Raw genomic sequence first — 20450 nt, forward strand, 5'->3', positions numbered from 1 at the left:
CCCGAACCCATGTTTACATGGCGTTGCAAGAGGTTATTGGATGGCCTGACAAGGGTTGGATCCAAGCAAGTACATACTGCTGTATGTTAGTATGCAGTCAGTCAGCAGCCAGTCAGATAGTAGTAGATGTATGGATGGACAGGCGGCTGGTCGGACCAAGAGGAGAGTGAGAAGCCCGGCACCACGTGTCTTGGATCGGCGTCATCTCGTCACGTAACGACTGTCAAGAAGCTGGCCAGCTCGTTATTCGGAGTCTGGAGAAACGGCGGCTTTTACGGATGACGATCGACTGACTGACGGAGAGAGGAAGCATCGCGTGGTTCGATGCTGCACATAGGCATAATCCGGCAACTACTTACCTATTTGGATTCTTTACTTACTTAATCAGGTACTTAACGGCATACATGCAGCAATGCATGGCTCCTCGGTTACAACGCGTCCACAGTCAAAGAGTGCCTTTGGCATGATGCACTTTGTTTCCTCTGATCGCCAGACACCATTTTCCGCCTGCTTAACAACCCGAAGTGTGATGACGGTGAAGAAGCTGTTCGTGGTCCTATTCTATGCCCATCCACGTCACTAAAGAAAAGAAAGCCCAAGTCTCCCAAATGTGGAGACGCGCGACCCTCCGGAGACAGACAGACAGACACACAGACAGACCTGGACAGAGCAAAAGCGACCGAGAAGACAGCCAGTCAGAGTGCATCGGATATCAAATAGGCAGGCGAGTTGGAAGCAGATTATTCCCAACCGGCAGCCGGACGGAACCGAATGCTTACTTAGCTAGTATCCTTCCGCCCCCAGTAGAAGCATGCAAGCAACAGAGAAAGAGAGAGAGAATGGATGCCTGCTTGCAAGGCTAAGAGGATATGTGCGATTAATCGTACATAGGCCATTTACCAGTTGCGATAGACTGCTGTCTGCGTAGGGCAAGTTGTTCATTGCCAGTCAATGGGGGTATGAGGGTACCTGCGTACTTTGCGTACATGGATCCAAACCGTATAATTCGAATTGATCCATTTGACGTGAGGTTAGGTAGGTAGTTCCAATTCAATCAATCAATCAATACCTACTCATACTCGACAAGCCTGTTGCAACACCTGACCCTCGCATTTGCTTTGCTTTGCTTTGCTCTGCTCTGCTTCGATCTGATTTTGTCTTGTCGGATTCGCTCGCTCAATCAACCACAGCCAAGGTGGTCCGGCACACACACAGAGAGAAAGAGAGAGAGAGAGAGAGAGAGAGAGAGAGAGACAAGACAGACAGACTACTTGCCTACATAACGTACCTTACCTTGGACCTTACTTGGCCGAGTTGCTCTCGAGAATAGTCGATGCGCCTATTGATTGATTTTCCTTTTCTCTCCCTCTTCAATCTCCTTTCCTTTCACTTCCATCGCTTCCCTTGACCTCACCTCACGTTACCTGAACTGCCCCAAAGACTATTTCTTTCCCACTTGGCTGCAACTCTCCCACGCCCGCAACCCAACCTGCGAGTTTCAGACCGTGTGTGCATCCTTTCATTTTCTCAATTCCATCAGCCCAAGAACAACTCAACTCTTCGCGGCTGTTGTTCTCACAACTCACCTCAACTTGCACACACACGCTTACACCATTCCTTTTCTCCCTCCCTTGCTGCCCCAGCTCAACCAGACCAGACAAACATAAAAATAATCTGAAGCCAAGAGCACAATACAGTCATAACTTCACAACTCCATTACATAATCCCCTGTCGAGTGGCTCGCCACAACTCCTTCTGACCTCTTCTACTTGGTCACCCTTTTTTTTTTGCTCTCCCCCTTCCTTTAACACAGTCCATCTGCCTGTCCCTTCAGTCGACATCATCATTCCAGTCACCAACACCGTTCCATATCCATCTTCATTCTTCGCGACTGTTTGATCTCGTCTTCCATCAAGATGAACGGCACCAAGCGCCGACGTGGTGGCTCAGCAAACAATACCACCGCCGCCGCCACCCGCAAAACTCGCCTTGTGGTTGCCGCCGTCAAGCCTGTTGAAGAAGAGTCCGAGACCGAGACTCCCCCTCCCAAGACTGCCGCCACCAAGAAAAACACCAAGCAGCAGCCCATCACGGACTTTACCAAGCCTGCCGATGATGATGATCCCCTCTCTGACCTCCACCACCTCGCTGCAGACAAGTCTGACTCGTGGGAGACTGAATCTTTGTTCGAGGACATTATTGATGACTTGACACAGGACAAAGTCCTTACCGACAGTAAGCCTTCTATCTCTTGTTCTTCTTCCCAACTGCGTTCTTGCACCCTTCAATAGTTCTCGCTATCATTTCTACGCGTCGCTCCTTCTCTTTGGCCTTACGCTGTGCCGCACACCCACTGACAGATTTCGTATAGTCGTGGACGATGCCTGTACCACTGATGAGACGGTCTACTACCGTCAGCTTCTGCGCACTGCTGGACCAGAGCAGTTCTGCCGCTTGACTGTAGAGGATGGCAAGATCACAGCCAAGAAACTCCTGACTGCCTTCGGAGTGATCCCGCCGCCCTTCCTGGAGGGCTCACCCGATGACGAGTACTATGGTCTGTTGACTCTGGCCTTGAGTCGCGAGCTCAAGAAGAGGGCCAAACTCATGAACTATAACACAGTCGGCGATGCTGTGAACCTTATTTACAACGCGAAGAACATCGTCGTCTTGACGGGAGCCGGCATTTCGACCTCGTTGGGAATCCCAGACTTCCGGTCCAAAGACACTGGACTCTATGCGCAGCTGGCACAGCAAGGATTGGCCATCAATGATCCCCAAGAGGTGTTTGATATCCGAGTCTTTAATGAAGACCCTACTATCTTCTTCACCGTGGCCAAGGACATCTTGCCTAGCCACAAAAAGTTTACGCCTACTCATGCCTTCATCGCCATGTTGCAAAATAAGGGGAAGCTTCTTACCAACTACTCGCAAAATATCGATAACATCGAAGCGAACGCGGGTATTTTGCCAGAGAAACTTGTGCAGTGTCATGGCTCTTTTGCAACTGCCACTTGTCAGAAGTGCGGTCATCGGGTGGTCGGTGATGAGATATATTCCGACATCCGGGCGGGTCAAATCCCCCGATGCCTCAAGTGTATCAAGACGTTGCGAGGCAAGGGCAAGGCTAAACGGAAGCGCTCGTCTAACCGGTCGTCAAGCCGGCGACTCCGGGGGAGCTCCGACGACGACGACGATGATGACTTCAACATCCCTTCGGCCGGCATCATGAAGCCCGATATCACCTTCTTCGGCGAGGACCTTCCAACCAAGTTCCGAGATCGACTCGGTAACCACGACCGCGACCTCGTTGATTTGGTCATCGTCATCGGCACCTCGCTCAAGGTCACGCCCGTCTCGGAGATGAGCCGCTTCCTGCCGCCGAACGTGCCGCAGATCTACATCTCTCGTGACCCTGTCAGCCACATCAACTTCGACATTGACCTCCTCGGCGATTGTGATGTCGTGGTTGCGGAGCTCTGTCGCCAGCTCGGCTGGAATCTCCAGCACGAGATGATCAACCCAGATCAGAAGGTCCGGGTGAAGCCCGAGGAAGGCTACAACAGCCGACACAGATTCTCACCCTACGTTCCGCCGCCGGAGTCAGGCTCACTGAAACGAGAGGAAGATGAATGAGTCTATTTCCTTCTACATGGAAAGAGGTAAAGGTAGACCATTCATCGATTGCTTTATTAACCCACCACCCTCGGCGATTGGGTTCCCTCAGGTGCTCCTCTGGTCGCGCCTGGTCAAGTCATTCGCAGGCTACGACACTGCCGACATTCAGTCACCAATGCTACTGTATCGTTTAAGGGTCGGTAACACTTGTCGTTAGGGGCCCGGTATCTTGCCAGCATTTTGGGGCGCGTGGATAGTTGTCACTCATTTTGGTGGTAACCAGTGTACAATTAAAACCGTTCGGGACATCTTTTTGTTGTTGAGGCAAGGCGTTGGGTTAAAGGATTTGCGCGTCTTGCCTTTTTCTCTTTCCCTGTTTCGGTGGTTTTTCCTATTCCTGTTCTTGTTTCAAAACCATGCATTCTCTTGGGGGTTTTCCTTTTCTTGTACGGCATAGCGTTGAGGAACATTTGCAATTTGAGGCAAGGGACATCGAGCGCGATGGTGCATGCGTTTGAGGCGCGGCGGCAGTGGCATAGAGAGCTGCTTGCTTGGTCCAGTCGGACGCGAGCCCTCGCTCTCTCACCCTTGATTTTTCGGTATTTACTGCATGGCGATAATAGACTTGTACATAGAGAAGACTCAGACAAAAGAAACGAGTTTAATACTGCAAAAATAACGAATGCCAGGTGATTTGTTCAGATATCTAAGATAGTAGGCAATATTCTGCCCTCGCTGATGATATATGATATGACAGATACTCTTTCCAATGTCCTCCTTATTACACCCCAGAAACAAGCAAATGCCTTGCCGTTAGCTCGTTAAATACAATCCGATCCGCTGTTGCTGCTATCTTAATCATCGTGACTACTCTTCAACCAATTATTCTAATCTACAATAAACTCTCATACTTATCCAGACCCGAACCCTGCTGCTGTTGCTGCTGTTGCTGCTGTTGCTGGGGCTGAGCAGGCTTCTGCTGCTGGTTCATCGCCATGCCCATGCCCATGCCCATTCCCATGCTGTTCGTTCCGCCCATCATGCTATTCATACCCATCTTGTTGTTGCTCATGCTGCTCATGCTATTCATGCTGTTGTTCATCGGCCGCATCGCCGCCATGCCCGTACCCATCATGCTACCCATGCTCGATGTGCTGGTATTATTGGCCGCCCCGAACGAAGATAGCGCGGGCGGCTGGCCGAATGTGGAGGCACTAGCACTGCCAAAGGACGACGAGGACATGTTCCTTTGCGGCTGCCCTGGGGGAGGAGGGAGACTGAAGGCCGACGACGCTGTGGGTGTGCCGGAGCTGGGCGGTGGCGCTAGGGAGAAGGACGACAAGTTGGATGACTGCATGGCGGGTCGCTGTTGGTTCAGGGACATGCTAGCCATGGACGATGACGGTGGACTCATCATCGGCTTGCTGGCGCTCGATGCCCACGGATTGGCTGCGGGCGTCGCCGCGGCCGGCGTAATCGTAGAAGAGGACGATGCCCACGGGTTGCTGCTGCTAGTACTAGTCTGCGGACTCGTCATAGGCTGCAGGGGCTGAGAGAACTGCGTCGATTGCGGCGTCAAGGATTGGAAGCTGTTCAGGTCGGGCGTGACAGTCCGGAACGACTGCTGGGGCTTCATGGCACCGAACCCTCCAGCCGGATTGGATGTCGTGGGGCTGGGGGTGGACCAGGAGAACGCCGGCGCAGGCGGCGACTTCACACGCTGCGGCGTCGATGACTGGGCCGTGGCAGGGGCGTCACCCCAGCCAGCATCCATAGGATTGCTCGAGTTGAGGGCGCTGTTGCTGCCGCTGCCGCCACCGGCTTTGCCCTTGATGAGCTTCTCGAAGTCATCCTCCGTAGACCCGTTCGTTGTGTCAAAGGTGGTGCCCGTAACCCCACCAAAGGCCATGAAGTCCTCGTTCTCAAGCGCCTTGCCATTGGACGAGGAGCCAGACAACTCCTGGAGTTTCCTGGTCTGTTCGTCTTCCACCCTTCGCGATAGCGTCCTGATGAGCTCCATGAAAGCCTGGAACTGCTTCAGGTCGAGGAGTGGGCCCAGACTCATGCTCCACAATATGGGTAGGATATCCATGGCCACGAAGTCGGCATCGGCAACATCACCCACGACCCTCAACACACTCAGCGCCGCCATCATGACGGCCGGTTCCTTGGTCTTAATCACTTTGACCAAAGGGACAATCTTTTCCTGCATGGTATATTTATCCAAAGCACTCGAGGACGACGTCTTCTTCTTTTGAGGGGCAAACCCGTCCAAGCCATCGTCACCTCCTGTGGGATCATTGGAACCACCACATAAGATCACGAACGCTTGCAAGCCTCTAACCTTGATGGCGAGACTGTTCGTTTTGCTGAAGACGGTGGCAATGACGGGGAAAAGTTCGTTCTTGATGGTGCTGAAATCCAATATGGGCAGCACCGTGGGCAAACCACGCATGGCAACATCTACAATGGCCGGTGTTGGGCATTCAATCGCCGTCATGATGATAGGCAAGATGTCTATGACTTTGGTCAGTACAATTACAGGGTGACATGGGTAGTATTTGGGTTGTACATACCATCTTTGAACTCCTTCCCAGAACAGTTGCTGGTCATAACAGAAGTGTGTTCCAGAATCACCATCAAGCCAGCGTCACGAGCCGAGTCTTTCTCCTGGGCTTGGTTCTGCTTGGAATTGGTGACAAATATCTCCTTGATACGCGGCCGCACTTTCTCGGAGAAGGGCCGTTTCGAGGAAGGCAAAAGGTCAATAATCTTGAAGATGTTCTGCATAATAAGCGACAGAAGCTCCTTGTCTTTGAGTTCCTCCAACAAGGCGGGCAATATCTTCTTTTCCATCACCGACTTGGGGAACGAAGTTAGCACCTTATTCAACCCCCGCATGAAAGAAGCCTTCTCATTAGGCGTCTTGGCTGGGAATGCATCCAGAAATCGAATGGTAGACACCAATATGTTGTCGAAGTACTCGCTCTCCTGGAATTCTCTGGCTGTCATTCGCTGTGCGGGTCGTCGTGTGATTAAGCGAGGCAGTACATGGGCTGACAAGTCCCTTGGCAGAGGTCTCGACGATAGAAACCCGTTTTGTGACGAGGGTACGGTTGAGGACGAGGAGAAAACCCTCTTGTAGGACGATACGCTGGAGTTGCACTCGATGGGGGAGCGGTGAGGCGAGTTATATAGGGCAACACATAGAAGACCTAAGGAGAACATATCGGCCGAAGTTGTAAGATTGGTATCCAAGACGAAGTCAGGAGATGTATAGTCCAGATTGAGCTGCACAGTCCGAGGTAACCTTGGATCAAGATTAAGGACTTCGGATAAACTGATCGGTTGGACTGAAGTTGGTTTTGTAGAGCCATCTGGGGGACTGGAGAACGAAAGACCGCTGATTTTCCAGTCAGACTGTGGCAGCCAATGTTAGTAAGTTGAAAGTATGCAGAGGTTGAATATAAATCTCCCACCTTAGCGTTCACCAGAATAGCATCAGGGGTAAGGTTACCATGAACCAACCCGGCATTCTCATGCAGGAACTCCAGAGCCTTGCTGACCTGGAGCAAGCCTTTTGTATCTCTAGTTCGTCTATCTCGAGTTCCCGCCTCCTCCTAGTCCCATCGGGCTCTTCGGTAACGTATCTGCTCGGGCGGCCGCCTACGCCCCCAGCTCGTTCTTGATCATCTTTTTCGGCAAGCAGACTGGCCAATGAAGCTGTCACGGGCTCAGTCACAAACTGCAGACCTCCTCCGCGCGTGTCCTCAACCGGCTCGACAAGTTCCAGCACGTTGGGGTGGCGCAAGCGGGCGAGGGAAGAGGCTTCCTTCCGCAGGCGCTCGACGACTTCTTCGGCAGTGCGCTTGAAAGTGTTGGCGCTGGAACGTCCTAGCGAGTTTCCGTGTGAGTCGAGCGACTTCTTATCGAAGACGAAGACCGAATAGGGCTTCTTTGTCTTCTTTGCGGTCGCATCGTAGATCTTCCAGGGGCCGGCATTGGAGGTAACGTTGGGCGACACGGTGTAGTTGCTGTTGATGTTGGAAGAGAAACTCTTCAGGGAAGAAAACATGATGGCAAGATGGGACGGCCTTCAGCCCTCATCTCTTCGTATCGCTGCGTTGGGCGTAGTTGGCGATTGTGATCCCGACCTTCTCCGCGGCTTTTGCGCCGAGTATTCGCGCGCGCGCTGGCCCGAGTCGCCGACGTTTAGATTCCGGTCGTGTTGGAAAGATTAGTCCGGTTCTGTCGTTGCAGGATGGCGATCATAGGTTGTCGCAAGAGTTCTGGTGCGTGCCACAATTTACACCGATCTGACTCTGTCATTAAATACGTTGTCAGTAAAGCTTACAGGGGTGAATGCATCCAATTCGTAAGATGGGTTCCAATAGACTGGCCGAATTAACTTACCTTTCGACGGGAGCTAAGCAAAGGTCTCGAGCTGTAGCATCAAAAGCATCAAAGTTTCGGTGTGATGTTGGCAAAATGGTAAAATGGTGCAGCGAATTGATTACATGGAGAATGTTATGCAGATAGCGACACCTGGTCAGCTTGTGATAGACACTTCCAATCCCACTGCCCGATTTCCAACATGGAGGTTGAGCATTGGCGACAAGACAATGGAGCTCCGGGGGGCTCTGGGGGTCGTTCAAGCCACATCGACCACTCGAGAGCCCGGCAAGCCCAGTAAAGCCAAGCCGGGCAGCCACTCTGCAGCGGATTGAGAGGTTCTTGGCGGGTAAGTACCTACAATACCCAAAACCTAAAGACCTAAAAGTTAGCGGGGTTCATGTTGTACGGTAACTGCAGCTCAGCTGCAGCACTGGCGGCATTGGCCATGACGGATGGATCAATTGAGCACTGATTGGCATGGACCCTGGATTGAATCAATCCGATCGGATCAGGCAATACCAATCGTCTGACTGGCCCAGAACGCCCTCCGATAGCGCTACGGGCCACGCCTTTGCAGGCCCAATCACTTTTTCCCAATTCGAGTATATCATACGCTGCAGCCCCGACGTCGAGCACCCGTTGGAACTCGTTGACAAATAATCCGACCTTGACTGGACCCAATTGGCTGGAGCCAGACACTGCAGACACTGCCCACTCGAGAACATACGGCAATACAATAGATCTGCATTTCATTTGGTTACACCAGCATCTTGCTAGACTTGCATTCTTCATACACAACCTCCCATCATGTTGCGACAGCTACTTCCGCGCGCCGGAAGAGCCTTCAGAGCTCCTGCTGCGCGCCAGCTTCTTCCCCTGAGCCTGGCTGCTCGTCAACCACTGCGATGCTACAGCATTAAGCCCGAGGCCGCCTCGAGCGCAAAGCCCCTCGACGTCGATCCCTCCAGGTTGTCGATCACCAAGACCACCTCTCCCAAGGAGCTCGTGGACCCCGCCAAACTCATCTTCGGCCGGGAATTCACAGGTACGGCACTACGCTGGCATGACTTACCATGGGGCCTATTACTGACTTTCACTGCCCAGACCACATGCTCACGATAGAATGGACACAACAAGACGGCTGGCTGGCACCCAAAATAACACCCTACCAGAACCTGTCCCTCGACCCCGCCACCTGTGTCTTCCACTACGCCTTCGAATGCTTTGAGGGCATGAAGGCCTACAAGGACAAGAACGGCGAAGTGCGCCTGTTCCGCCCCGACAAGAACATGGAGCGCATGAACAAGTCCACGGCCCGCATTGCCCTGCCCACCTTCTCCCCCACTGCCGTCATCGAATTGATCGCCCAGTTCGCCAAGCTCGAATCGCGCTTCATCCCCGAGGAGCGCGGCTACTCGCTGTACCTGCGCCCGACCATGATCGGCACCCAAAAGACGCTGGGCGTCGGCCCGCCGGGCAGCGCCCTGCTCTACGTCATCGCCAGCCCCGTCGGCCCTTACTACCCCACGGGCTTCAAGGCGGTGTCGCTCGAGGCCACCAACTACGCCGTGCGCGCCTGGCCCGGCGGCGTGGGCGACAAGAAGCTCGGCGCCAACTACGCGCCCTGCATCGTGCCGCAGATGGAGGCGGCCTCGCGCGGCTTCCAGCAGAACCTCTGGCTCTTTGGCGAGCAGGAGTACGTCACCGAGGTCGGCACCATGAACATGTTCGTCGCCATGAAGAACAAGGAGACGGGCCAGAAGGAGCTGCTCACGGCGCCCCTCGACGGCACCATCCTGCCCGGCGTCACCCGCGACTCCATCCTGGCGCTCGCGCGCGAGAAGCTCGCCCCCGAGGGCTGGATGATCTCGGAGCGCAAGTACACCATGAAGGAGGTCGCCGAGGCGTCCAAGGAGGGCCGCCTGATGGAGGCGTTCGGCGCCGGCACGGCGGCCATTGTGAGCCCCCGTCCGGACGATCAGCTGGAAGGGCGAGGCAGTGGACTGTGGGCTGAGCGAGCACGAGGAGTCGGGCGAGATTGCCCTGCGCATGAAAGGCTGGATCGAGGCCCGACAGTACGGCGACGAGGAGCACGAGTGGAGCCACGTCTGTTAAGAAGATGTCTGACAAACGGACGGACGGGGGAGCTTGAACGAGTCTGATAGAACGGCCGGTAACTTTGCTACTTACTGGCGCCATCCTTGTGTACCATGCCAAGGACAGTTGTAATAAAATAGATCGGTATGGCGCATGGCGTACATAGCCTTGGGCTAAGGTTCAGCCAAACATCTAAAAATGGTTGCACTTATGGATCACACAATGCGAGTCCAGGGGTAAAATACATGATTTAGCGACAGATCATTGAGATGCGTGATTATACATAGGGGAAAATGACTTTTCTCTTCTGGGACTGCCTGCTGCAATCCCTTGTCCGAATCATTCGGGAGCGACCCAGTTCTATAGTGCTGCATCTCTAACTCGGGTACAGACAACAAACGGCAAGAAGCCGGCAGCTGAAAAAGATGAGTGAAAACGATAAAAACGAGGTTCATGTACAGATGTGTAGGGTGTTCGCGAGACGGAAGGCGGGGGTGGTCAAGCTCAGAAGGCACACATGACGTCCTTGGGTAGCCGCCACCCTGTCATTCCGTTTTGGGAGTTGGGTAATGATTCGTTTGTGGTTATTTTTTTTGTCTCCCAGACGTTCATCCGGTTTTCCTGCTCTATATGGTCATCCGTCGTCCATCCGTCTACCTAGCCATCCATAAAGCCCGGTCGGAACGTTCTTATCGCTTCTTCTCCGGGTCCTCGAGGATGCCCTCGGCTTCTAGTCTCCTCCGTGCCTCCTCAAGAGCCCAGGTCTGTATCCTGTCGAACGAGTCAGTATTCAATGTTTTGGACCAATTGGTGACAAAGGCAATGATTGTGGAGTCGACCATGGAAGGTGAACGTAAAAGGATGATGCCTCGCCCTCAACGGAGTCCCGCGCACCCCGTGCGACACCAACTGGGTTGCGGGCGCGGGGTGTAATATGTCGTGCGAGGCATCTCTCGCTAGCTGGCTGGTTGGCTACTTACGATGTATCGGGCTTGAAAGCATAGGCGATGGCAGCCAAGGCGAAGGTGCCGCAGAAGCCGTAGTAGAAAGGCGTCTCCCATCCCTCCTTCTGGTACTTCTCGCCGGGCTTGACGCCGAACAACCAGCCGGACGGCGGGTCGTACTGGGGGCCGTGGCTGGCGGGCCGGGCGGCGGAAGAGGAGAAGGTTCGGCTGCTGGTGGCGGCAGGGTTGGATGCTGTGGTGAGAGCGCGAGTCGCCCGGACGGCGGCTTGCGGGCGGATCGCGGGCATCTTGTCGTTTTATATTTCGCTCTTTCGCTCCTTTTCTGTTTCGATGGTCCCGTTGATATGTCGGGGTCAATTGGGACAGGGCGATTTCCCAGCTGAAGAAGGCAAGGGAATGATTGAGGTTGGAGTGGAGATGTGTCTATTTGCCCCCGGGTGGGTTGTTGTTTCGTTGCCCTCAGGTCAATCAAGTAGGTCCTTCCTTTGAGGTGAGGTTGAAGCTGGAGGAGAGAATGGCCGAGTTGGGGCGGTTACGGAGTGGGTCGGAAAGTCACGTGAAAGAAAACTTATGTCAGCAAGCTTTCCAGACCTGTGCTCCACTTCTGCCGAGCTACAAATTTCACCAGACAAATTTCGTATCAACCTTTTTTCTTGTTCTTCACATCACTCACTCACTCCTCAGGAAAATCCTGACCATGTCCTCAACCATTCCGAGCAGGATGTGTTGAACATGGTCACCAAGATGCGGTATGGCCAGCGTTGCTTGAGCAAGAGAGTCTTAGCAATCGACTCCGTACCGCATCTGCTGAGCATCAAATGGTAAGTCATATTGTACTTCCGATTTCGATTTTCCTTCCCACATGCCTTTTTATGATGACAAACTACTTCCATTAAGAACGGCCAACTGAATCTCTATGTTGATTTAACAAATATATCAAGCTCAACAGTCTGAAATTTACATCTTCAATATTATCATTTTTGCAACGCTTTGGCTTGGACCATTCGCTAACTCAAAATGATTAGGTACTCGGAACTGTTTCTGTGTCGACAGTCCTTGATATGGATGATGGCCATTGCTTTGCGCAACAGTAATTCGAACTGTCGTGTAACATTACGTATAGACATAGCTTAATGAACATTATGATTTATCACCTACACATGCAAACTTGGTTCTCAAATGACTCCTGTATGATTGTAATGCAAGCTGCTTACTCGACCCTCTTATACGTGATTACGCCTTCCGTTCCATCCTCCATGTACTCGACGACCAACTTGTCGGGCCAGCCATCAGGCCCGAGCCGGAACTCGGCTTTGGCAACTTGGCCAGACAACCAGTTTGGTGACTTTGTCATGTCCATAAAAATGGCCCAGAACTCGCCAGAGACGTGCTCAAACTCGTAGGAAACGTCCCACACGGCATTCGGGCGTGTTCCCTTGAGCTGCGGCTCGGAGGATTGTCGAGAGCCCGATGAAGTCGCCTCGTCGACTTGGACGGTGAGGTTTTGATACGCTGGATGGTAGTATGTTCCCGCATACTTCTGGAGCGGTAATGCCGGCGGCAGTGGCTGCTCTGTACGCTCGGGGTAGAGCCGGTCGACGGCCGAGTCGTAGCTTGACAATATGTCCTGGATAGATTTCTTGCCTCTGGATATTTTGATCTTGATCAGCTCTCTGAAGTAGTTCCCGATACGTGATTGGGAGCTGGCGATTTTCACTTACGCGGCGGCCCAGTCGTATCTATCCTCCTCTGCTACGCCCAATTTGTCGTTGATCAGTTTCCACGCCAGAGTTTTGCCGGCCATGTTGCTCGTCATGGCCGTGTTGGCCAGCGTGACCACGCCGTATCCCAGGTCGGGCAAGAAGAACACCTCGGCGCCGTAGCCCTCCATCCCGCCGGCATGGTTGTAGACGGTGTGTCCCTTGTACGGGTTCACCATCCAGCCCAAGGCGTAGGAGCCCGGGCCGTCCCATCCCTTGCCGATTCCGACGGGCGTCATCCGCGGCGTCTTAATGGCCGCATGCGCCGCCTTGGACAGCGGTTCCTCCTCGTTCGCAAGGCAGCGGATCCATTTGGCGTAGTCGAGCACGGTACTCACAACCGCCCCCGCGCCACTGGCCTCGTCGAGCCCAGCGAAGGGGACTTCGCCATAGCCGCCCCCGTTCTTGGAGGATCTGTTGCTACTGTAGTCCCACCAGTAGCCCATGGCCAAGTGCTCCGGCGCCGCCTGCGCGTCCTCGAGCGAGAAGTACGTCCCGTTCATGCCGAGCGGCCTCCAGATGCCCTCGCGGAGCGTGGTGCCGAGCCAGCGGCCCGTGAGGGTCTGCAGGACGTGCGACGCGACCATGAACATGAGGTTGCAGTACCTGAACTCGACGCGCGGCTCGTGCACCATGGGCAGGAACCGCAGGCTCCGCGCGAGGTCGCGCATCGTCGCCTTGTGGCCGTCGGGCCCGTAGCGCGTCGACAGGGACTTGTCGTGGCGCGGGAAGCCGGTCCGGTGCGACAGCGCGTCCTCGAGCGTCAGGTGCTCCTGCGCCCACGCGTACTCGGGCGCCAGCTCGAAGTCCTCCCGGATCAGGCTCGCGAGCGGGGTCCGCCATGACAGGTCCGGGTGCGCGCCCGAGTCGATGAGCTGCGCGAAGGCGGCGGCGGTGAAGGCCTTGGTGGTGCTTCCGCCGTAGAAGAGCGTCGAGGGCGTCACGGGGGTCCCGGGTAGGGTTGCATTGCCATAGCCCTATGAACTGTCAGCAAAGAACATCTCCTGTAGCTCCGGATCCCCGTAGTTTGGGTAAGAAATAGGCGCAGTGGCGGGCCCAGGGAGGCTTTAGCGCTGTGCGCCGGGCATAGACGGCGGTAGCTTGAGCATATTGAAGCTCGGATGTAGTGTAGGACAAAGTAAGCTGGGCTTAACTCACAGCGGCCCATGTATTCTCGCCGTCCACAATAGCGATAGCTAGGCCAGGCACATGGAATTTGCCCAAAGTCTCCAAAGCGAACCGTTCGAAGGCATCGTCCAACGGATTCTGACTGTGTCCGCCCGTCAATACCTTCTGGGATGCCAATGATCCAGGGCACAGTAGCAGCGCTGCAGCGCACCCAGATGGGAGTCTCATGGCGCAGGGGTTACAGCGACTCTCGAATTAAGCTCCGCTGCCGCTCAACTCTATCGGGCAAGTAGGTCAAAGTCTATGTCACTCTTGGTTTCTGTTTGGTTTATGAATTATCTCCATAAACGATGCGGTTGGGAGTTGTTGAGTTTTAAGTAGTGAGATGCTGATTTGCCCCACTCGTTCACATCCGGATGTTGTATGCGAAGGCTAGCATATCCCTGCAACATCTATAAGAAATTCCTTTTACACGTCAGACGCCACGCACTTAGCTGCCATGTCGCAACTGGCATCGTATACTCGCATCGAGAATTACGACAGGCGAGTGTGTCCTATGCAACTTGCTACGCGGCCATATTCTTGACTCACTCAAGAAGAGCATGCACCTAAAGTAGATCTGGGATAGACAAGCTACGTGATGGTTAGATTCGGCGCTATGTTCGAGCGACAAGCATTTTCCGTCTTTGCCGATACACCAACCATCTGCTGGGTAGATCCCTGAGCTGACATAGCTTAATCCAATGACCATGGCCGGAATTCCTTGGCAGTACAAGCTGCATCGTCATGCACTACAGTTACAGACTCATACCTGGAATCGCCAACTGGAGCAGGATTGTCCGGTTAGACGGCATGGACCACATCAAAGGAAGAGGCACGGCAGTAGAGCGACCAGGAGGATATCCTTAGCGCCGAAGGCCAAGCCACGAGCTACATGTTAGATCCCGATGGATGGGTCTGCGGGAGCACGATGAACGTCGGGTCATTGCCATTTTCTTCGACTAGGGTCCAGGAGTGAAGCTCCGGCTTTTGAGAATGATTTGGTTGGTAGAACGGGATGCTGGTACCTGGTCACATCGACATGGATTACTGGGAGGCTTCTTTCCTTTACCCGGGGAAACATCGCTTCATTATGTCTGTTTCTGTTTGCTAACGTAACAGAGGTAATTGAGTAAGTGTGCGTCTCCGCTGATGGGACGCCATGAGTGCATGCCTCGTGTTGACCACCAGACGAAGCAGAGAGTACTATCAGACGACAAGAGGTTGATGATGAGTAAGTCTAGTCTTGTCCGTAGGAGACAGGGATTGATATCTAAATCCTACGGGCATGGGTTTGCGCCCCGTTCTGCGTGTAATGCCTCTCTTGTCAGTTACCCACCTACATACACACTGACACCCTAAATGGGATATCTGGGAGAGAAGACTGGTTATTCCAGCGTAATAAATCGGACGCATCCGACCTCGTGGATTACCCTACTTGGTGTTGGGTCAACAAATTGTTGATCCCTGGTCTTGGTTTCGAAGGCATTATCCTAGAAGCCGGCAATACTGCCTGCTGTATCTCGGTGTAAGTGTAGCCAGTGAGATGTTGCATCAAATTCATTCCTGAATTGACTCGCGTTAGCAACCTACATGGCCGTTATCCGCTGGCGCCACCACGAGCATTACCATTGATCTAGAGCTGACCAAGGATTCAGGACGAAACCGCAGGGTGTTCGTTCCTGAACCTCTGGAAGGCTCAGGGTTCTTTTTGAGAGTGTACCTACTTCATAGCTAGGTAAGCAGAATGGGAAACGCCTTGAACTTACAGCTGCTTCGATGCGCTTGGACACGCTAAGAAGGGACGGCCACATATTTTCCTTTCTTACATTCTACATACAAACCCAGCTCAGCATCTGTTCATTGCGAACTATTTGCTCCTCCAGCTAGCTTTATCTGGGCCATCATGGATATATGTGAGCGTTGGTGCTTGAGAGTTCAGCTTTGGTGTGTAAGCTTCATAGAGACCACGTCCAGGATCTGAAGAAACTCACATCGTCACTTTACGTTCACGGACCGACGGATGGCCATTGGAAGCCCGGATAGATCCTGCAAGATGGCTTCTCCGATATAGAATAAATAGAAATATACAAATTACTATTACACTGTCTCTTTGAACGATTTGGAAGAAGTCTATGTCGTCTCTGAAGCCAGCCAGCTCTTTGCACTGAGCTCTTGAAGCTAGGTAACAACTGCTGTTGTGCCCTCTGGCGTTAACACACAAGTTGAGCTTCCCAGTGACATCCTTCCAGAGAGTTGAGCAAGCCAAGTAAACAAACCAGTCCTCCAATACCCTCTCGCGAGAAGATCACAACAATACTACAAAGGCCTTCAATAAGCAATTCTGATCAAGAGACCATGTCAGTATGCCCATAGCCCCTTTCCCAGTACTATACCACGTCGGCGCAACTTAGAACCTCATCGGCGCGGTTCACCACGTTGGCATGGCTCACAACCGCGTGGGCACTCATCGTGTTATTTTTAAGAACTCAGGCTAACTATCCGTCAATATATATAGCCAATCACAATGTTCACCATCGGCAACGCCGCCACCAACCAGGCGTTCAACCACTCCGGGGCGGCCGTCGACCCGACGAGCCCCCTGTACAAGGAACTCGCGGCAAAGTACAATTACGTCCGCGACCCCTCCTGTCCCAGGCAGAGGACACAAATTTCCAAGATTTTATTAGAAGTAAAATCATGGAGATGGCCGCCAAAGAGGCCAGGGAGAAGGAGGAGAAGCAGGGCCGGGCCCTTAGCAGCAGCAACAACAACAACAACAACAACGGCATCAATGGCGGCGACGCCGATGTCGTTCCGCGAGGAACGACAAAAGAACCCAAGAAGAAGAGCCGACGATCGTTGAGAAAGGCCCTTGGATTATTCTTTTGCTTCTGAACGACAGCACCATTTCAAGAAAAGACGTTTCGCCAAAAAGGGCATGAACAATGGATGGCTATGAACAGTTTTCAATCCAATGTTGACACAGAAGAGAAGGATGGTTGAATAAACATTATTGGAAGAGGAGGGCATACAAAAGGTTTTCTTTTTCAGTGTTATATGCGTGCATGGCTCATCAAGGAACACTCACTACCCACTGCTTACCTCTCATCTGGTGGAGGTTCCATTTCCCGCCCTTTCCGGGGGCGGTATGCACTTTGTGCATTGCTTTTGGTCCTGAAGGATGATATCGGCGGCCTGCTCTGCGACGGCATATACAGCCACCATAAGATGAGCGGGGACCACGGCAGGCAGGACCGAGGCGTCGACGATGCGCAGGCCACACACCCCCTTTACACGGAGGTTAGTATCGACGACCTTTCCCATGGCAGCAGTGCCCATGGGATGGTGGACGGAGCGCGCAGCCGCCCGGATTCGCGCATCGATGTACTCGTCAGTCGAGTCCGGGGTGTAGGGCTCTGCGACGCCCTCGGGCTGCGCCTCGCCGTCCAGGATCTCTCGGCCCAGCACCGTCTGGGCGCTGCCGGCGACCGCGACCTCCTGGCGCACGCCCTCGCGGTAGACGTAGCGGTCCACCGCGGTGGCGAGGTAGTTGGGGTCGATCACAGGCTGGTCGCGGATGTCGGCCGAGGCGAGCGTGACGGATCCACGCGACGTCGGCGACAGGGAGATGCCCGAGAAGCCAACGCGCGAGCCGTCGGTGGAGCCCGTGTAGAGCATGATGTGCTCGAAGAAGGCGCCGTTGCGGAGCAGCGGGTGGTCCGGCGTGGGGGCCTTGCCCTCGTCGGCCTCGATCGCCTTGGCGAGGCCGTCGCCTTTGATGGACGTCGTGACCACGAAGTCGGCGGGGGAGCCGAGGGCGTTCGCGGCCGATTTGAAGATGGGGTTGGACGAGCCAAGAGCCCAACCCTGCTCGGGGTTCTTGACTTTCCAGGCTGAGGGCGAGAGGATATGGTCTGCGTAGTTCTTGCCAACGTCGGGGAGATCTTTCTTGACTGGGATGCTGTGTTTGCTGAGCTCGGCCTCGGGTCCTAGGGTTGAGTTAATATATGGCACTGCCAAGACTACCTCTTTCTCATCACACTATCAACGAATATGATAATACATGAGGCTACTGCTCTTCTGTGACTTTACTTACCAATACCTGACAGCATGAGAAGCTGTGGCGTATGGACGGCTCCGGCGGCTAGGATGACTTCACGTCCAAGTATGCTTGTGCCATTTTCGAGCTGGATGCCAGAGGCGGAAGGAGATCCTGCGGGACCTGTGATGAGCACTTTCGCGACAAGGGTATCGGCCAAGACCATGATTCCATCGAGAGAATAGACTGCGGAAGCCGTCTGGCGCCTGCCCTGATCCCTGCACTCACTGAACTCGGCCACACCAGTGATTTCGCCAGCGTTGGCGTCCAGAGAGGGCAAGGCCGAAACACCAACCTGCCCCCAGGACTCCAGGACCTTCTGACGCAGGGGATACGTCCTGTTGGTAGAGGTCGGGGTCTGCAGATGGACCTTGCCTTCATAACCATGCTGCTCGGCATTGATCGTCTGGTTCCAGTACAGCTCGGTCTTCTTCATGTAAGGAAGCAAGCCGTCGTAGCTCCAACGCTTATCGCCGACGATTTCACCCCATGCATCATACTCTGATCTATCCCCACGTGTCCATAAACCTGACTGATGTTAGAGACCCCAGAGGGCTTCAGTTCGTATTATACTACCAAGGAGGCGCGCATACCCATATTGATCAGCGTACCGCCGCCCAGAGCCTTGCCTTGGGCCAAGGCGATGGGACGGTTATCGACATGGACCTGAGGAATCGAGGTGAGATTCCAGTCGTAGGTGCCGCCCATGGTGTTCGTGGCGTTGGGCCAGATGTTCTGGTCGTTGGCATTGGGCCCAGCCTCGATCAGGAGGATCTTGAGAGAGCCGTCTTGTTGGAGGAGGCGGTTCGACACGACCGAGCCGGAAAGCCCTCCGCCAACTACAATGTAATCCCACAGCATCATGGCGACGGCGTTAGTCCTTAGCAACCAGACACAACGAGCGTATCAGGCTTTGAGAGGAAACAAACGAAGGGGTCGTCAGATAGCCGGACTGCTGGATACTTGAGATTAAAGATGATGTGTAGAGCCAAGCGAGGGAAGTCGCATGCAGGTCAAAAAAGATGCAGGCGAGTAGACTCGGTACAATGGCCGACACCTGACTCTGGGCTCCTTATTTACACGTATAGACACGTTACCATGCATCATCGGATGGATTCCCGGAGAGTGGGTACTCAGATCGCAACGTGAGGCGGAGACTCAGCCGCTTTGGATCCTGGACGCCAGGCCAGAGACAGCGGGAGGCACAGCTATTAGTATGGTCGAAATGCTGCCGCACCACTGACGGCCTCGAAGGGTAGCTCTGTGCCACCCATGAAAAGACGCATTCTGCAAAGATGCCATCGAAATTGCTCGATTCTATGAGCATGCCGGGGGTTGCGGGGAACTGGTTCCGGCTTGGTGCTTGTCGGCTTGCCGCGTCTGACCCGGCCAAGTTCCCAATCTCTCATTCCGGCGCAGTTTTCTTCTTCTAGACACCTGCAGCAACGGTCTGGATTGCTGGACATGGTCAATAGGATCCCTGCAAAGGACCGGGAATCCGATCCCAATCGTACGTTGTGGAGGGGGTGGAGGGGGTGCCCAGTGGCCGGCCAAGTAGCTGAGGTTAGCATCTCCTGATCGGCCAAATCACTTCTCACCCCCGCCGAACGGGCCACCCCCACGCACGCCCTGTGCCCTATGACTATAGCTAACGCAGTATAACCTTACAAGAGATTGGCGCCCAATCTGGAAGCAGGCCTGTCGGAGATACACGATCTATCTTTGCGCATCGTAAAAGGGAACTGCTTCGTCTTCAGGAAAGGCCGTCTATCTCTCTCCGAAACCTTTACGATCATACCGTGCTATTCGCAATAGATGTTCAGCTGTCCGCGTGCTGTTCAACTGGTGGGGACGAGGGCTGGTGTTCTACCTAGGTAGCCTGTGGCCGGAACAGTACTGCTGTGGTTGTGCCTACCTGGTGACTGCGCCGCAGGCGCGTTGGCTTTTCCTTCATGTTAGTACGTGTCCGGTACGTACAACATTGAATACAGTCCAGCTATGCTATGCCCACTTTCTCTTGATAGGAAGGCGCTTTGGAACAGATCGCCTAGTTTTGTCTTTTCTTCCTTCTTTTGTACTTCTTTCTATCATGGTAATGTGGCAGACGCCGTCCCTACGGCTGCTATTGGCGCAAATCCACATGGCTTCGATGGCTTCGATAACATCTTACATGTAAAGTGCCTACAGTCTGGATCGATGCCCACCTATGTTGGTTCTTCAGTAAGAGAAAGTAATCTCGACCTACTGTATGCAGAAAGAACCCTTCCATCTTCTTGTCAAGCTTTTCATTGGATTCGCCGAGGTTAAATCGGGGGCCTCAGCGTACCCTGCTTTTCTTCTTCCTCT

General features: G+C 53.8%; 7 protein-coding genes across 7 annotated transcripts; 3 read left to right on the forward strand and 4 right to left on the reverse strand.

Annotated features, from left to right (window-relative positions):
- Window positions 1-1916: 1916 nt before the first annotated feature.
- On the forward strand, window positions 1917-3636 carry PG997_005886 (Sir2 family protein; the record flags this gene model as incomplete). The annotated part of the gene is made up of 2 exons (XM_066810201.1): window positions 1917-2235; window positions 2372-3636. 2 exons carry the CDS (start codon window positions 1917-1919, stop codon window positions 3634-3636), a joined length of 1584 nt encoding a protein of 527 aa, XP_066669124.1.
- An 874-nt stretch (window positions 3637-4510) lies between these two features.
- Window positions 4511-7693, reverse strand: PG997_005887 (kinase-like domain-containing protein; the record flags this gene model as incomplete). Its single annotated transcript, XM_066810202.1, has 4 exons — window positions 4511-6135; window positions 6195-7038; window positions 7098-7238; window positions 7289-7693. The coding sequence occupies 4 exons, from the start codon at window positions 7691-7693 to the stop codon at window positions 4511-4513; spliced, it is 3015 nt and encodes a 1004-aa protein (XP_066669125.1).
- Window positions 7694-8820: 1127 nt separating this feature from the next.
- On the forward strand, window positions 8821-10128 carry PG997_005888 (branched-chain amino acid aminotransferase; the record flags this gene model as incomplete). Its single annotated transcript, XM_066810203.1, has 3 exons — window positions 8821-9058; window positions 9118-9971; window positions 10042-10128. The coding sequence occupies 3 exons, from the start codon at window positions 8821-8823 to the stop codon at window positions 10126-10128; spliced, it is 1179 nt and encodes a 392-aa protein (XP_066669126.1).
- Window positions 10129-10799: 671 nt separating this feature from the next.
- On the reverse strand, window positions 10800-11362 carry PG997_005889 (uncharacterized protein; the record flags this gene model as incomplete). Its single annotated transcript, XM_066810204.1, has 2 exons — window positions 10800-10881; window positions 11091-11362. The coding sequence occupies 2 exons, from the start codon at window positions 11360-11362 to the stop codon at window positions 10800-10802; spliced, it is 354 nt and encodes a 117-aa protein (XP_066669127.1).
- A 923-nt stretch (window positions 11363-12285) lies between these two features.
- PG997_005890 (uncharacterized protein) lies at window positions 12286-14191 on the reverse strand (the record flags this gene model as incomplete). Its single annotated transcript, XM_066810205.1, has 3 exons — window positions 12286-12721; window positions 12797-13812; window positions 13994-14191. 3 exons carry the CDS (start codon window positions 14189-14191, stop codon window positions 12286-12288), a joined length of 1650 nt encoding a protein of 549 aa, XP_066669128.1.
- Window positions 14192-16529: 2338 nt separating this feature from the next.
- PG997_005891 (uncharacterized protein) lies at window positions 16530-16900 on the forward strand (the record flags this gene model as incomplete). Its single annotated transcript, XM_066810206.1, has 2 exons — window positions 16530-16637; window positions 16661-16900. The coding sequence occupies 2 exons, from the start codon at window positions 16530-16532 to the stop codon at window positions 16898-16900; spliced, it is 348 nt and encodes a 115-aa protein (XP_066669129.1).
- Window positions 16901-17110: 210 nt separating this feature from the next.
- On the reverse strand, window positions 17111-18968 carry PG997_005892 (Oxygen-dependent choline dehydrogenase; the record flags this gene model as incomplete). Its single annotated transcript, XM_066810207.1, has 3 exons — window positions 17111-17994; window positions 18102-18632; window positions 18698-18968. 3 exons carry the CDS (start codon window positions 18966-18968, stop codon window positions 17111-17113), a joined length of 1686 nt encoding a protein of 561 aa, XP_066669130.1.
- Window positions 18969-20450: the final 1482 nt, after the last annotated feature.

Source organism: Apiospora hydei, assembly GCF_038363865.1.
Source record: "Apiospora hydei strain CBS 114990 chromosome Unknown utg000005l_segment0_segment0, whole genome shotgun sequence".
Classification (NCBI taxonomy): Eukaryota; Fungi; Ascomycota; class Sordariomycetes; order Amphisphaeriales; family Apiosporaceae; genus Apiospora; species Apiospora hydei.